Source organism: Protopterus annectens, chromosome 2.part0 (genome assembly GCF_019279795.1).
Source record: "Protopterus annectens isolate FY-2018-M chromosome 2.part0, PAN1.0, whole genome shotgun sequence".
Classification (NCBI taxonomy): domain Eukaryota; kingdom Metazoa; phylum Chordata; order Ceratodontiformes; family Protopteridae; genus Protopterus; species Protopterus annectens.
Genome location: NC_056728.1, coordinates 507,132,235 through 507,149,588, shown reverse-complemented (window position 1 = coordinate 507,149,588; position 17,354 = coordinate 507,132,235). Strand labels below are relative to the sequence as shown.

At 39.4% G+C, this 17,354-nt stretch overlaps 1 protein-coding gene across 1 annotated transcript in view; it reads right to left on the bottom strand.

The window, feature by feature from the left end:
* The window catches only part of HOOK3 (hook microtubule tethering protein 3), a 2,251,851-nt gene that overhangs the window by 838,859 nt on the left and 1,395,638 nt on the right, over positions 1-17,354 (bottom strand). The window contains exons 11-12 of the mRNA XM_044060904.1: positions 16,302-16,503; positions 4,934-5,044 (exon numbers count right to left, since the gene is read on the bottom strand). Coding sequence (XP_043916839.1) covers positions 4,934-5,044; positions 16,302-16,503 — 313 coding nt within the window. The remainder of the gene's footprint in view (positions 1-4,933; positions 5,045-16,301; positions 16,504-17,354) is intronic.

Genomic DNA, 17,354 nt, shown 5'->3' with positions numbered 1-17,354 from the left:
GAGAAGTAGTGGGGGAAATGCATAGACCGAGAAATTGACACAGGGGACGGATAGGGCATCCACATTCCAAGCCATGCAGTGATGCTCCCTGGTGCAGAACTTGCTGAGCTGATGGGTGGTGTGGGAGGCAAATAGGTCAACCTTCGGCGTGCCCCATTTCTGAGTTATTAGGGTGAAGGTTCTTTTTCTCTACCTGCCACTTGTGTGGGTACTGAAGATTTCTGCTTAAGTGGTCTGCCAGAAAGTTTAGAGAGCCTGGCAGGAATTGTGCTAGCAGGTGAAGTTGCATGGTAGAGGCCATGGGCCAAAGGGTCATGGCCAGCCTGCATAGAGGATAAGAGCGAGTCCCTCCCTGCTTGTTGATATATCACATCACAGTGGTGTTGTCTGTTTTGATCAGGAGAGCCCCTGGGGAGAGAAGGGGCCTGAAAGCTGTCAATGCATGCTGGACAGCTAACATCTCTTTTTGGTTGATGTGCAGATGGATTTGCTGTGGGCTCCATTGGCCCTGTATGCACCTGCCGTTCAGGTGTGCACCCCAGGCATAGTCTGAGGAGTCTGTGGTGAGGGTTTGGGCAACAGGGGGTGGTGAGAAAGGTAGTCCTTTGTTGTGGGAGCATGCTGCTGCCCACCAAAGAAAAATCTTTCCTTAGGCAAGGTATCATTGGTATAAGAGTTTCCAGGTCTGCAGAGTGTTGACACCAAAGGCTTTTTAGGTACCACTGAAGTTTCCTCATATGCAGTGTGGCATATGGAATGAGTACAATGCAAGATGCCATGAACTCCAGAGCTTGCAGGATTTTCCTTGCAGATAACATACGCTCTGTCTCTCACACTCCACTATTTAAAAAAGAACTGAAGACACATTTATTCAACTCCAGAAACTGTCCCTGCTATGACCCTACATAGCTCTCCCCTCCCCCCACACTCTCATCACTCTCATTTGATCCTACTGACACTCTTGACTCTCCCTCATTGTTCAGTAACAAATAATTTTGTCCTGAGAAAAAGGAAAAAAAAAATGTTTACTTTTTTTTTCTTTCAATTATAATCTTCACATGTAGTTGTTTATTTCTTACTATTGTTTGCTGTTACTGTTTCTAGTACTTGTTTTCTTACTGTAATTATATATTGTACTTTCTGGAGCTTTTCTCCTCGGGTCTCCACTGAAAATGGGACAAAATCCCAGTTGGACTAGCCCGGTTAAGAAATGTCAATAAATAAATATATAAATAAATAACTGGGGTCTGGTGGCTAGTTGAAAGAAGTAGGATGTCACGTAAGTTTGCTTTTCTGGCATAAGAAATGCCATCTGGGATGCTGTGTCCAGGCTTGCTACCAGGAATATAATCCTTTGGGCGGGTACTAGTTTGGATTTCTTTTCGTTGTTCAAAAGATCTGCTGTTGGATGGCTTACCAAAGCCATATCGGAATTCGAGGACTGTAAGTGAAAATATCTAGCTACAATAAGGGCCCGACGACGTATAGTTCTGGTGTTAAACAAAGCACAAAAGCGACAGCGAGGAATGCCGTGGTCTGGGCCTAAGCAAGTGACGCAGTAAGAATGAAAGTCTCGGTGTGGTATTTGCTTTCCACAGGCGAGACAATTGCTAACTTTTTCTGACATCGGTTAGAGCAAGAAAAAAAGGATCCCCATTGGGGTACTTAGCTTTAGAAGACTTCAGCTTCAATTCGGAAGACGAAATTCAGGTAGCGGCCGACCGGCACTCGTGCAAACTGCTTCTGCTTCTGGCTCCTCAGCAAGAAAGACTGATGTAACGGCATCGGCTGCCTTACTTTCTACTACTGACGACCTGACATCATTCCTGAAGTGACAGCAACTGACGCAGAAATACTAAGCCTCTGGTATTTGGACCGGCCAAGGGCTACCCTGGCAGGTATAACCCAAATGTGATGACTGCAACAGCGACACACGAACATCAGCCCTTCAATAGCTTTAAAAAGCCGAGTGTTTATATTCCACCATCTCTCCCAGTCGTAGAGACATTTTTATGTGCTTGTGAAAATGATGTAGCTAATTTGTGTTTTGGAAGAAGCGACGAGCATAACTTTCATAATCTGAATTCTCAAGAAATGGAGGCATTACATGAGTTAACACAAAACAAAGATATAATAATCAGACTGGCCGACAAAGGGGGAGTGGCTGTAGTAATGGCTTCTCAAGACTATCATGATAGGATGTTAAAGCATGTTGAATGACCAAAACCACTTACTTGAGATTAAATAAATGGGAACTGAAGAGATCTGAGCAGAGAGTGAATAATATTTTATATGAGCTGTGTATAACAAGACAAATAACAGTGGATTACCTAAGATACACAAGAATAGAAATGATCTACCGTTACACCCTACAGTACCTGGAAGGGGCTGGTTCATAGAACCAACGTCCATTTTTGTTGAATGTCAACTGAAGAAAGGATTACCGAAGATGAAAACAGTTCTGAGAGACACCCCTCAAATTTTTTACAACTACTGCATGAATGTGTAGTAAATTTGCCTGATAGGCAAGGTCTTATTATGACGACTCTAGATGTTAGAAGTCTTTTTACAGTAATCCCTAATGAATATGAGATAAAGCCTATTCTCAAAATACTCAGCAAACACCAGATTTTTGACACATCTGTCATCTCACAGTAATGCTCTTTATTAAACGTAATTTTAGATAATAATGTCTTTGTGTATGGAAGTGAATACTATTGGCAGAAATGGGGAGTAGCCATGGGTATGTCTTGCGCTAACAGCCACAGGAACTTAGTTATGGCCCAACGGGAAGAGGAATTTGTGTTTAATAATATCAATGTTTGGAAAGATTATATTGTTGATTATGGCAGATTTGTTGATGATGTTTTTATTTTTTGGAAAGGTACTGAGGACGAACTCTCAAGATTTGTGGACTACCTAGGCTCTACGGCCTCATTCTTGGAATTTGATCACCGGAGCTCCAACAAAAAGATGGATTTCCTTGATTTAACTGTTTTGTTGGATGGAAATGGGAATTTTAATACACAACTGCACAGAAAAGCATGCTGCAGGAAACGCATCTTACATAAAACAAGCATGCATCCAACACACATCTACTCCCAAATAACTAAAGGTCAGTTCCTACATACATCAAGGTTGTAAACTGATGAGAGAACACAAGAAGAAAAATCAGAACGGATAAAAAAAAAATCTGATAATACAGGGCTACAAACATTTTGAGATCTATCAAGGACAAATGAAAGCTAAAGAACAAAGGAGAACAAGAGGGAGACCACATTTTTCAGCAGGGAGAAGAGGAGACTAACAGTGAGTCACAGAATGAGAGAGATGGTATGAGATGTCTGCTGACTTACAGCAATGACATCTCAGCAGTATGCCAAATAATTAGGAACAGTAAGATTTTACTGACAGATGAGGCTATTACATCTATAGTAGGAAAGACAACTAGGTTCACCTTCAAGAATAAATGAAATCTGAAGAGACTACTACACCTGCTGTTCATGATTACATCTCTAGAATTGGTACCTTTCCCTGTGAAAGGTGTAAGGCATGCCACTATATAGATACCAGTAACTATTTTGAACATCCAGTAAGTGGCTGTGAATATAAATTGTGGACCTACGTGAATTGCAATACAAAGAACATTATCTACATAGCCAGATATGGCAGCTGTACAGTGTTCCATGTTGGAAAAACTATCTGACAGCTTAAAGAAAGAATACTACATCACTACAGTGACGTTAGATTGTCCATGCAAACTAATGCTTTAGCAAGTCATGCATAGAAGCATCCTGGACACAAGTTTTTCTTTTTATCCAGAGAGAAGATCCAAACTTATGCCAGAGGAGGTGATATAATTAATAAGACTGAAATGGCAGAGACTAAACGGATTACAGAGCTGCAAGCAGATAGGAACCCTGGACTTAATGGTGCGGTTCCTTCAAAATGGATATTAAGAGGCAGGAATAGAAGGAAATGATTTGACTGGGTTAGATACTCAATAAAAAACGGGTGTTTCTTAAAAGGATCTGAAGAAGGCTTTGCTGAAAGCGCTTATCCTACTGCTGGTTTAAAGACCAAAATTGTATTTGATGCAACGTTGTGACTTTTTTATTTGTGAGATTTTACTCCCATTAAAGCATGTGGTGTTGATTTTTTTTACTTGGAATTGAGAAAGTCTCTCCCCGTGGATGAACAGCAGTTTGCTTCTTGTTGGATCATAGGAAATACAGTTGATTAGCATTCCTGAAGACTTTTTTCCTGTCTATGTAGTATCCAAGTTGCCTGTCAACATCCAGAATGCGTAGCATTCCTCTCTCATATTTTTGGTTTTATATAGTAATAGGGAAATGAATAGTTTGTCTCAAAGTACACTTAGAATTCACTTAAGTCATAAAGTTACACTACCTTTATGAAAGATGAGAAGGTTGAATCATCGGAACAGCTTGCAACTCAAGACAGAAGTCAGAGCAATAAATAACGCAGTCTTCCAAGGTAAGCACTTGGAATCACTCTCATGAGTAGGTTTATATCCACCATCCAGTGTATGGACTGCAAAAGTACCAGTTTAGATACCAAGTCTATCCCCTCTCCCCACACAGTACACACACACACACACACACACACAAAGTGCATACCAGTTTCAGATGGAAATCAAAAGTTAATTCGCCAGAGCAACTACAAAATTTGGCTAAGGAACACCACCTTCTTAAAGACCTGCTAAAAGTACTATGCAGTTAGAAAAAATCTTAAAAGGAAAAGCTTCTCAGACTTGTAATTTACTTACCAATTCCAAAACAATATTGCAAGCAGGCTACTGCTATATGCGAATTACAAAAAAACACAGCAAGTATGGCAAATTAAGAATTACTTTCACTAGGTTAAAACTGTAACTCAGTTAAGTTAGATGCAAAATTATGGTATTACTTACATCATTCTCCTTTTGAAGGGAATCTACTTTTTCTTTCAATCTTTTGTATTCAAATTCCATTTTATCAGCCTTTTTTGATTCTTCTGCTAATCTGTTCTGCAGTTCAACTATCTGAAAGATAAGGACAGCTCAAGTATTAATATTAAATCAGTGAACCACAAAAATCACATTGTCAACAAAAACAGTCACTAACATAAATGAAAAAATACCAGGATACCCTGTGTCTCACACCATTATTCATTAATAACTTTAATGTAACTGAACAGCAAGCACCTAATATGCCTTGCAATTAAAAAAAAAATGACCGTTCTGTAAAACACAGATTTCCAGTATGATCTTAACATAGAAAAGTTGAAGAGTTGTGCAAGAGCTTATCATAAACATAACAGTTACAGTACAGCCACTATTGGCAGTATTGCTTCATGGGATTTCTGCCAGCAGAAGCCGAATGGCCACACTGAGTACCAGAATTTTCATCGCCCTCCTTGAGGCATGGTAGACTTCCTCCACGACTGACATCAAGGTACTGATGGCAGAAAATAATATCCAGTGGTGCCATCTTTAGGACTTTCAAGCTCTTATTAGGTTCAGGAATTGCCTGCAGGATCTGGTATGTGACCATCCAGGAATGACCCACTCCAGGTGAAAGTAAAAAAACAACAGACAGACCACACATAAGCATACTTCAGCAAGATGTTGCTTACCTCACTGAAGGGGAATATCTGATCCTGAGGGAGAGGGGGAAGGAAGTGTTAATTGCAAACCTAACCCAAGGAGCAAGAATGACAGATGGGAATGAAGGAGAAGAGCGGTATAACAACAGTGAAATACTCAGGCATCTACATGTATGGTGAGTTCCTACACAAATATTGCATGTTCGCTGCAATTCACTGTTGCATAACTGACTCTTGGGATGATTCCTAAATCTTAAGGAAGACAGGGTGACTAATCTGTAGTAGAAGCAAGGGAGCTAAAGCCCTGCAAGATGACACTGGCAAAAACTGCACTTACTTTGTGAAAGGTAACTTGGGCAGTATTTCTAGAGCATGTAAAGATGACCACATAAGCTGCTTCCACAATGGCTTGTGTTGTTACCCCTACTACAGCCATGGTGGAAAGAGCTGTCACTCTGCCAGGAGCTGGTTTTCCAAAGTGGCTGTAACAAAAGGCAAATGGGCTAACTATATGGAAATACTTCACTTATTAACAAGCTTCCCTTCTTTCCATTTTGCAAACAATGTAAAGAGCTAATCAGACTTTCAAAATTGTTTTTTTTTTTTTTTTCTGTACATCAGCTGACTGTGCGCATACCTAAGGAATGGAAGATTCTCTACCCCTTTCTCTGGGGTGAGGAGAATAACATTGGTAAATAAATGGCTTGAGATAACAATTCTGTGACCATTTTACGCATGAAAGAAGAGTTGCTGCACAGTGACCGTGTCCTTGTGAAAAACTTGGAAGGGTTCAGTGCAGACGAGAGCTTCCAATTCAGAAATACATCTGGCTGAGATCATAACTACCAAAAGGATTGTCTTCTACAATAAAAATTTTGAAAGAGATGTAAGTAGGTGGTTGAAAAGGAGGGACAGTAAGCTTTCCTAACAAGAAACAAAAGTCAGGGACTTCCAAGACATCTGCACATTGAGAAACAGCTTAATTCTAGCTCTCCCAGTGTGAAAACAGAAACTCAGCAGAGAAGGCCACTAGACTTTCATGTTTCTGGGTAAATTTTATAACTGCCTATTAAGTGGACTGCCTGGATGGCACAAAAAAAAGAAATACAGAGGACCTAAAGGAAAATCAGCTGCAAAAGCTGAGGAAAAACCTGTGACTGGGAAATGTACTGCAGCTGTTCAGCAAAAAGCAGTGGAAGCTCCAGAAAGGACTTCCAGTAACCTACAGGATAGTATAAGACAACTACACAGACCTGATTAAAATAAATCAAATACTGACTGAGAATATCAACTCAAACAACAAAAGGCTGGAAATATGGAAGAAGCTTTAAACAGACAGTCATATGATGTGATAAAACTGCAAAAATTAGAGGTCGAAATGAATAAAAGTCTTGATGAATATGATACTGCTCAAGAAAAGATGTTTCAAAAAAATAATAGAATTAGAAGACTGAGCATGTAGGAAAAACCTGAGATTTTCAGCTGTACCAGAGAAGCTGTAAGGAAGAGACTGTATTAACTTTATAAAAGCACAAATAAGCAACTGGACTGCTATTCCACACAGCAAAAGTTGTTAACTAACAGCACATCATGTGTATGCTCCAAACCTGGCTATGAGAAAGCAACACAGACCTCCAATAGTAAAGATGCAAACATATCAGCAAAAGGAATTGATTCTGACAAAACTGTGGCAAGAAGGACAAACTACTAAAAGTGTGAGATAACAAAAGTGTTTGCAGAGAATGATTACTCATTGTACACCATGAAGAAGAGGAGTAAATTTGTTCCACTATTCAGGGAATGTCGAGAAGCGGGCATTAGATTCAAACAGCTGTACCCAGCTATCTTCTAAATATTCTCCCCTAGAGAGACAAAATCATTTTTTAATGAAGCACATTCTAAGGAGGAAATAAAGTGTGTCCAACAAAAAGTAAGCTATGAAACAGAAGGAGATTCTGCTTCTTGTTCTTATGGTAATAAAGACCACAGACCAACTCTGCCAGTGAAACCTTTTACAAAGCTTCAACAGAAAATGCTGGCGAGAAGGAAGGGAGCATAAGAGTTGACTAGAAGTACTGAGAGGATGTTGGAAATGAAGCAGAGACAGGATTTTGGAGATGGAGATCAAGAGGAATAAAACCAGTAACTTGGAAACTGACAAATGTGGGATTACAAAGCAATAATTATATTTGTGAGATATGAGAACAAGAACATCTAGAAATATTGAACTTTGTTGGACTTGTAGTGGACCCTAAAGCATATGCCCTACTTCATGTTGTTAATCTTTGGAAAAAATATTTACAGGAAGGGAAGAGGAGGGAGAAAGTTAAATAAGTAAAACATTTTTTAACAGTACTATTTTTTATGAGTTTCTCTGCATACTACAAAGTAAGGTTTTCTCAGTTGTTTTTAAAGTAATATGTATACTGCTGTAAAAAGGTGCTCCTGCTTTATTTTTCTCCCTTCTTCTCCCTTCTCTTTTACCTTGTTCAGTTTTAAGAAATGTAGGCACTGCAATGTAAAAAAAAGTCTGGTTGAAAGAGCATGACAAAGGAAAACTTAATGTGCTTTTTCACTTTCTTGCATGGAGGAATGACTGGATTAAGGCCCTTAGCTTGATCTAGTAACAAGTTTTAAGAGAAAGCAAGTAAATCAGAAATTGGGCTGGGATACAATATTCTCTGAAAGCATTCAGGTGTTTTCTCAAACGGGAGAACTATAAAGATAAGATAAAACCAGACAGCACTTCGTAAAAGCACAGGCTTCACCATGCGTCGTAGCATGGATAACACCTTTCTTTAAGGTTAACTCAAGTGTGGCTGTCAGTTTTGGGCATCTGCTCCTATTAGCAGGGTAAAATTTCAACATTTGAAGATGTACATAGTTTTGTGTGTTAGTATTAAGTTAAGTTTTAGGGGTGTATTGAGGGTATGTTTTTTTGAGTGCTTTCAATAAAACAAAAAGTTCAGTAAGATGTGATATACGTTTAAATGAATATGACAAGAAACAACTGTATAAAAGATCAACCTTCCAAACAGTACATGCATGTAACACAAAAGCTGGAACTAGATATTTAACAAAAAACCTGTTATACATAAAAAGTGGAAATAATTACTTTTGAATACAACTATGCCTTCTGTAATGCCTTTAAATTTCAATGGTCTCAAATAAATACAAAAAAAGAAAGTAGTAAACTATATTAAAAACGTAGATTGCAAACAGCTATGCTACAGGAGACACACTCGGAAAGAAGTGAACATGTGAATCGGATAAATAAAGGTTTTCAGGATAGTTATTCAGCAGAATACCTGGGACAAAGGAAAAGATGAGTACTTGCATTAAATGAAGAGGAGCTCCAATAGTGAAAGAAGACAATATAAAAAATAATAATGGCAGATTCCAAAAAAAGGAAGCCAATCTGGTGGCCCCCTTGCCATAAACAAACTACAACAGAAGAAAGAAACTGTTGCAAAAAAGAGTAAAATCCCATGATTGGAGGAACTCCGTGGTCAGCCTCAGTAAGAAGCTGAGATCCCTCCTAAAATACTCCAAAGCTAGTTACGAAAACAAAATCGCCACTGATTCTAAAGACAACCACAAAGCATTATATAGCTATGTCAAGAATCTCAATGGCAACATTCAGATCTGCTCTGAGTTACAGCACAATACAGAACCAAATGATATTGCCAACATCCTGGCAGATAGGTTCAATGCTAACTTTACTCCTCTCTCACCTTCTAAAGGGCCCATCTCTATACTGGAAGAATGCAAAGTTCCTGTAATCATGGCTGCACAGGTAAAAAAAACACTCTCCAAAGCCAAGAACACAGCATCCATGGGACTTGACAACATCCCAGGCTACGTTCTACATGAACTACAGAACGAACTGGCACCCCACCTAAGTACCATGTTCAATCATAGCCTCACCTCAGGCTTTGTGCCCACTGAATGGCGCACAGCAATGGTTATTCCACTCCACAAAAGTGGAGCCACCACAGACCCTGGGAACTACCGCCCATTAGCCTGATGAGTCTGGTCTGCAAGGCTATGGAACGTATCATCATGGAACTTATAAACAATGACATTGGTAATCTCCAAACTCTGGACCCTACCCAGTTCGGGTTTGTAAAAGGCAGATCATGTCTCCTAAACCTGATAAGACATCTTTGAAGTGGTCACCAAAGCCTAAGATGAGGGTAAGGTGGTCCACACAGCTTATCTAGATCTCACCAAGGCTTTCAACACCAGCCCCCACTCGGGAATTATAGATAAACTCACTAAACTAGGTATAAAGCCCTACGTCATAAGATGGGTTGCCAACTGGCTCACTGACAGAGCCCGCACTGTGAAAGTAGCAGACTCTAAATCCAACTTCAGACCAGTGACAAGTGGAGTACCACAGGGTTCAGTCCTATGTCCTCTCCTGTTTGGTATCTATTTCTCTGAAGTACAGGCTAACACAGAAGGTCTTTGGCTAACAAAGTTTGCAGATGACTGCAAACTAGGAGCCATAATCAAAACTCCTAATGATGTGGACATCCTACAATAGGGCCTCACTGAGACAGATGCCTGGTGTCAAAGCCATGGCCTCAAGCTCAATGCCAAAAAGTGCACTGTCATCCCTTTTGGTAAAAACTATATACCCATGAACTACCACCTAGGCAGTAGTCTACTTAACACTGAAAGTCTGATAAGAGACCTTGGGACACAGGTGGACAGTAGTCTCTCCTTTGATAATTACACCGCCACAGGAGTCAGGAAATCCTTCTACATGGCACACCTCATCACAAAAGGTTTCTCATCCAGGATAGAGGTCATTGTTCCCCTCTACTTATCACTCATTAGACCCATTATAGAGTACAACGCTCCTTTTGGTATGTACCTCACAAGACATCTATAACAACTGGAAAGGCCACAGAAATACCTCACAAAGAGGATTACCGGCCTCAAAGAGATGCCCTACGCAGACCGCCTCAAAAAACTTCAGCTTTACTCTGTCACATATCGCCTACTCAGTGGCGATCTCTGCCTAACATACAAAGCTATGTCAAACCCAGAGCTGTTGTACATGCTCCACTTAAAGAAATCCCAATCCCTTTGAGTTACACGCTCTAGGGACCTACACCTTATCACCACAATAAACAGAATATGGTGGAGGGATAGATTACTGTCCCAGAGACTTCCCATACTCTGGGACAAACTACCTATCTATATCAAACAAAGCTCCTCATTAGCACTCTTCAAGGAAAAAGTTTGATGATTGGATGGGCGATAGGAAATTCACCCTGGGGATCACTTCTGTGGTTCTGCTTGACAGAGGCACAGGAAAATAATTTTCTTGGGTGGTAAAAGCCAGGGTACAATTTGGCTAGGGTTATATAGGCCTAGGGCCAAATAGCCTAGTACCTACATATGAACCTATGAAGTACTAAGGGGCTACTGGGATGGAAGGAGGACTACACTGGCATGCATTTATACTCCACCTAAAACTGTTACAATGGGGCTTAAGAAAATTCTGGGAGAAATGATCAGCTTTCAGCAAGGAATATTACTTACAGGTTGGGACTGGAATTTGATTTGCAGCAGTTAAGATGTCTCTGAGAATCCCAGAATGGAAGATATAACAAAGAAGGGTAGATCTTTGCAGAAATTTACAACAATATTTGGCAAGTAAGATGTGAATTCAGTACTAGGGAGTTTGGAGTGAATTTACATATTCCCCAAGATACAAAAACTGAGCTAGACTAGACAGAGTTTACATTTCACAGGAACATGTGCATTTAATTGAAGATCTTGATACGCACCCAATAACTATTTCAGATCATGCACCAATAGTAACTAAAATAAAAACACAATGTAATGAAATAAAAATGAGACTGGCACTTTCCCATCAATCGGAAGAAAGGAATTTAATGAATGTGTAGTGAAACTTATGCAGGAGCTATTAGAGAAAATAGAAATTTCTTCTGAAAATATCGATAGGGAGTGGGATAAAATTAAGTGGAGTTTAAAAATAGGGTGGAAATAAAAGAAAGGAAGACATGGTTAAGAAGTAACAGTTATTTAGAGGGATTGACAAATGTTCAAGTACTGCAAAATAGGGGTACCTCACAGAACAAGAGGAGGAGCAAATGCAGAATGCTAAACAGAAAATAAGGGATTATCCTGATAATATGTACAAGTTTAGAAAGATTGCTGTTAAGCAAATATTCTTTGATAACTCTATAGAGCACAAAAACGTTTAGTACAACAACTTAGGTAACAGAGACTAGAAAGGGCTGTCGCCAAGCTTAGGGAGGCTATAACAAGGAAGATAACAAGAGATCCTTTAGAAGAATTAGAAATATTTTGTAATGTCTATGAAATAAGGCAGACAAATATTGAAATCAAGAAACTGTACAAATGCAAATGTTAACAGAATAATTAAAAATGTCAAGGTTAGATATAGATGAGGCTCAATTACTAACAGGCTAGGAGGAGATGAGATAAAAATGGTGATGTATAACCAATCTACAGAAAGTCCTCGGGAATAGATGTATTCCTGTACAAGTTTGGAAGCTAGGAGGGAAAAACTGATAAAGATCTGGAAAGTTTTGTTTAACAGTATTTGAAGAGAAGCAAAAGTACTCACATCAAGGAAGAAAGCAGTGGTAGCTGTAATACCTAAAGAAGGTAAAGATCTATCAGATCCAGCTTCATATAGGCCCCATTTCAATACTAAACCATAATTATAAGTGGTTATGTCTACAATGACTAAAAGAATGACAAAAGTGATGCCAAAACTAATCAATATGGATCAATGTAGTTTTGTGGAGGGGAAGCAAATATTCAACAAAATTAACAGAACACTGATGATCCAGAGGGAAGTATATGTACGAAAATACCACTGTTGTTAGTGGGTCTTGATGCAGAGAAAGCATTTGACAGAGTACGCTCGGACTTTATGAGCAGGGTAATGGAAGCATTTGCATTCCTGATAAAATTATAATGTTGGTTAGGAGAATATATGAGGGATCGGAGGTGAAAATTAAAGCGGGTGGGTTCCTCCCTTATACTTCCTGATTAAGCAGAGAAATCAGGCAGGCATGCCCTCTTTCCCCTTTCTTATCTGCATTATACTTAGAACCATTGGCAAAGAAAATAAGGGACTCAGAAATTCAAGGATATAATTGGTATGGACTCCTGGGTACTTTCTGCAGACAAGAATGACAAAAAAGTGTTCAGTTCTACTCAATGAAAGCAATCCCCTAGGAATGGTTCAGATAAGACTTTGCCTAACTTATGGAGGACAAGTAAGGCCTGCAACCATGTAAGCATGCAAACCAGAGACACAGCCACAGAATTTCTTAATGGAAGCCATAACAGATACCAGTCATCAAACTAATGAACCTTATATGGAAGTCCTTGTTCTACAACACTTCTTTAACAGCAACCCCTTAATAAATATTATGAGTGCAGGCATATGGCCACATGGTAGCACTATGACTAGAAAGATATATCCCCCTACAGTAGACTGAAAGAAACCCTGTGCAGTCACTAAACTCTGATGTTTTCGAAGACAACCATCAAAGTCTGGCAAAATCAAGCAGGTATCCTGCTGCAGCAATGCCAAGACCCTGTGCACAACTCAAGACAATCATTTTCCAGACATAAATGTACTGAATGCACATGTTGAATTTCTTGAATGTTGTAATGTGACTAAAGTCTTCCTTATGCATTGGAACTCGGCATGAGTAGAACTTACTGCCTCAAGACCATCATTTTCCAGAAATCAATGCACTGAATACACATGCTGAATTTCCTGAATGCTGTACTGAGACTGAAGTCTTCCTTATGCTTTGGAACGCAGCATGAGTAGGACTTACTGCCTCATCCTGGAAAAGGGAGAGCATCTATGGTCTCAGTCTAAGCCTGATGCTGTGACACAGCTTGGCCTCTAAGTAATCTGCAAACTTAAGGGTTCTAAGGCATGGCAGCATGTGACTAAATCCAGAATTTGTTGTTCTTTGTGATGTCTCTCTATGCAAAAACTGTTAGTAATCACCCATGCCAAACTCACATGCAGAAAGTTCTAACTGTAGGCTGGACTCTACTGAGAAAATTATTCAGCATAGTAGGAGGAAGTACAATTGCCTGATGCTGAATGGCCCTCTCTTATCAGAGAGGGTGCTTCCTTTTCCTTTAATTGCTGGCATGATCTTGAAGATGTGGAGGTCAGGACTAATCAAAGAGGAGAACCTTCTGCTGGAAGGTGATCTTCAGGAAAGCCTGTATAAACTTACTACTACATTAAGAAAGTGTGGGCCACATCATTTTGTAAAGGTATGTACTTGAGCCTTTTGTAGGAGAAATGACTATCGGTCAAAATTACAGCAGACACACGCAAGCTGATAGAACACACATGAAGGATTGGTTGGATCTTAACCAATCATTCTTAAATATATAATCAAGCAACAGATGGCCTGATCCATCAGGTAGACTGGAATCAACAAAGTTAATACAAACAGCTGAGAAACCCAAAGTCAAATATGGCAGAGAAAAACATGACCTCCCACCTTCTCCAAGGCTTTACATTCATTACTAAGAGTTAAAGGTAACTAGGTGTTACTAATGTCTGGGATTTAAGCTAGTCCAAAGTGATCACTGAGAAGTCTACTTCAAAATACTTAAAAGGACATCATTTTAAGCAGCCAAGGGCTTGCAGAGGACATCCACCTTCTTGGGATCAAAATGAGTATTAAAGTATCTCCAAGGTGCCAAATGACATTACTGAGCACAGGCTCATTAGGATGTCTGACAACAGTCACCTTCTGCAAATACTCATGAAGAAATTTCTTGCAGGGGGGGCACAGGACAGGATAAAGAGGATTTCAAGACCCATTCATGATTTAAGGATTTCTTCATAAGGGGGCTGGGTAGGCTGTCATGGGGGAAAGCTACAGGAAGATGTCAAAGCACTAATTCTTCTCAAAGATAAGGGTCTCTATGTCATCCGAGACTCTATTCCTAGAACAGCAGCAGTACAAATAAACCTCTCCAAAACCCAGATATTGAAATGGTGGACCCAAAGGTAACAAGACATGATGGATTTGGACACATGATGGATGAGCACCAGTTGTCAAGTGAGAAAGCATTGAAACTCATGGCTGCACCTTGCAAGAGTGGTGCAAGGAAATGAGAAGCCCTAAGGACAAGGTCCAGTAGTAGGTGAACTCCATTCAACTTGTACAATACAGGATACATCCCTCTCCAAAGCAGCTGATGGGATGTACTTCTCTCACTGGTCACCTGTCATTTACTGAAGTAAAAGACTAATGCAAGCTATACCTCTTCCTAACAGATAGGGAAATGATGACAAGCAAGAATGACAAAGCCATTTTGGAGACTAACTTAACCTTAAAAAGGTTTGACTAATACCTTCCCTTCCATATTTTTTGCCCTCTCAAAGTACTCCTGTATCAGTATCACATAATGGTGTCCATGGTAGGAACTCCAAGTTCTACCACCTTAATAATATGCAAGTTAGTTCTGGTCTTTCTCTGTCCTGAGTCTTCAGGTGGCCAGGATGAAAAGTTGGAGCTTCCAGCAGTATTTCACACCAAGTTCTTGTCCCAGACAGCCAAGACAATGCAAGTGTGGGTACTGACTTGTGACTTAATGACCAAGTGAACACTTAATGGCTTGCAGTTTCCAGACAATGAACACAGGAACGTGTACATCATAAACATTAGGATCAAGATCCGAAATGTGAGAGTGGCAGAACATAAGAGGTGGATGCGGGAGCTATGAATATCCATCGAGCATTGCATACGACACCAAGCATGCTCCTAGGAAGGATGGGATCATATAAGAATATCAAACCCTGCTATAATGGGACTCAAAAAAATATGAAATGTTGCAACCCAAAGGTTAAAGTAACAATTTTTGCCAGCACAATCCTCACCCTCACCCTGCAGCACCCTATGCTGAGGTTCTACACTACATACCAAATGTCTTAATATACTATCTCGGAGGTTAAACAAAATCACTGAAATGGGAAAAATCACTATCTTATCCCTTTAGTACAAACAGCACAACCTCAAGAAAAAAACCTTCAATAAAATCAGTTACTTTACCATGACTGAGCAATGCAAAGTTGACACTTCATGTCTGCACTTGTAAATGCTAACAAAACAGGTAACAGCACAGCAACCTTTAGTGTTCCCATGCAGGAAATGGCACATGCCTCTGTGCAGCAGTTGGAGACCAACAGAAATGAAGACAGCAGGAGGAAAATATCTGAAGTGTACATCCACCAAGGACTTCAATATCATACATACATAAATAAATAAATGACATGGTTTCACCCGAGGTCAGTTTTAATATTTAGCATTATTTTTAGGACTTGTGAAAAATACCAACATATTAACAGTCATTCAAATTGTGATTTAATTCCTGCTTTGACTGCAATTATTTCTTCACTCAGTCAGTCATGCTTAAATGTCACCATAAAGGGTGGTAAACTAACAGTTAATCTGCATACTTATTTTGGAGAAAGTGAGCAGTAACAAACAAGCATAAATAAATGTAAGAGAGAGAGAGAGATCAGCACAGCACGATGTTAAAGGCAGTGGGTCTGGGAAGCTGGAGAAAAGACCAATACTTCAATTTATGACAATGACCAGCCATCCTAGCCAACAGTTTCAGATTCCCACCTGTCTTTTATATGCTTCTAGTTGAGCCCGGCCTGCATTCGCTTTTCTTAGCTCTTCCTCTAGCCCAACTGTGTTCTGCATGTACATAGTATTCTTCTCTTCAAGAAGCTTCACCTGGCGGCGAAGGTCACCAAGATCTTCCAACTTCTTCTTATAAGAATCCACTTGAGACTCTAGTTTAGATACTTTATCTGATGAATGCCTGTGTAGAAGAAATGAACCACAGAACTTAACAGCTTTCTATAAAAGAATGTACCAAAGTCAAATATATTTACTAGGGGTGAGTGAATTACCTGCTCAATTCTTCTAGCCTGCAACACATTCAAAGAAATTAAGAGGCTTGTTCGAAATTAAAACATTCCCTGTATATGAAGCAATGTAGCACTAAAGATAGCAATGAATGACTTCATTAAATAAAGTAAGAATTTTTGCTTGCTTTTCAAATTATATGAAATTCAGCAGAATGCCAACCTTTACAGCATCTGGAAGCTTGTAGCAAAATGGCCGCTCATTTATAAGACTGATATATTTTAGGGAAAGCAACCCAAAACAATGTTAAACACGATGACAATCTTTAAACTTGAAAAACATGTTTCAATAATGGTTATTTATATACAGTTATCAAATATAATAATCATGATATCAGTTGTTTCAACAGGATAGTTGCTGCAGGAATTATCAAGAAGGTCCAACTACGCAAGGGCCATTTCAAAGGAAGGCCAAAGGGAAAAAAAGCTCCAAATACGACGTAAAAAAAGCATGCATACATAACAGACTAAAAATGCCTATAAAACTCCAAATATATGAAAGCCTGCAAACAATATCAATACATACGTGTACATACATTTGAGATGCAAATATTTTATTTGCATTTGTTTACCAAGAATGTCCAGCAATGAGGTCTAATAATCAGTTAAGACCAGAAAAAAAAGATTCCAAAACATATAATCAAGAAAAAAGTTACATATTCTACAAAGACAATGACACGCTTGACACACAAATGTGCAAAATCAATAGACATACAGTCATTAACATCAGCAATGACAGATGGAT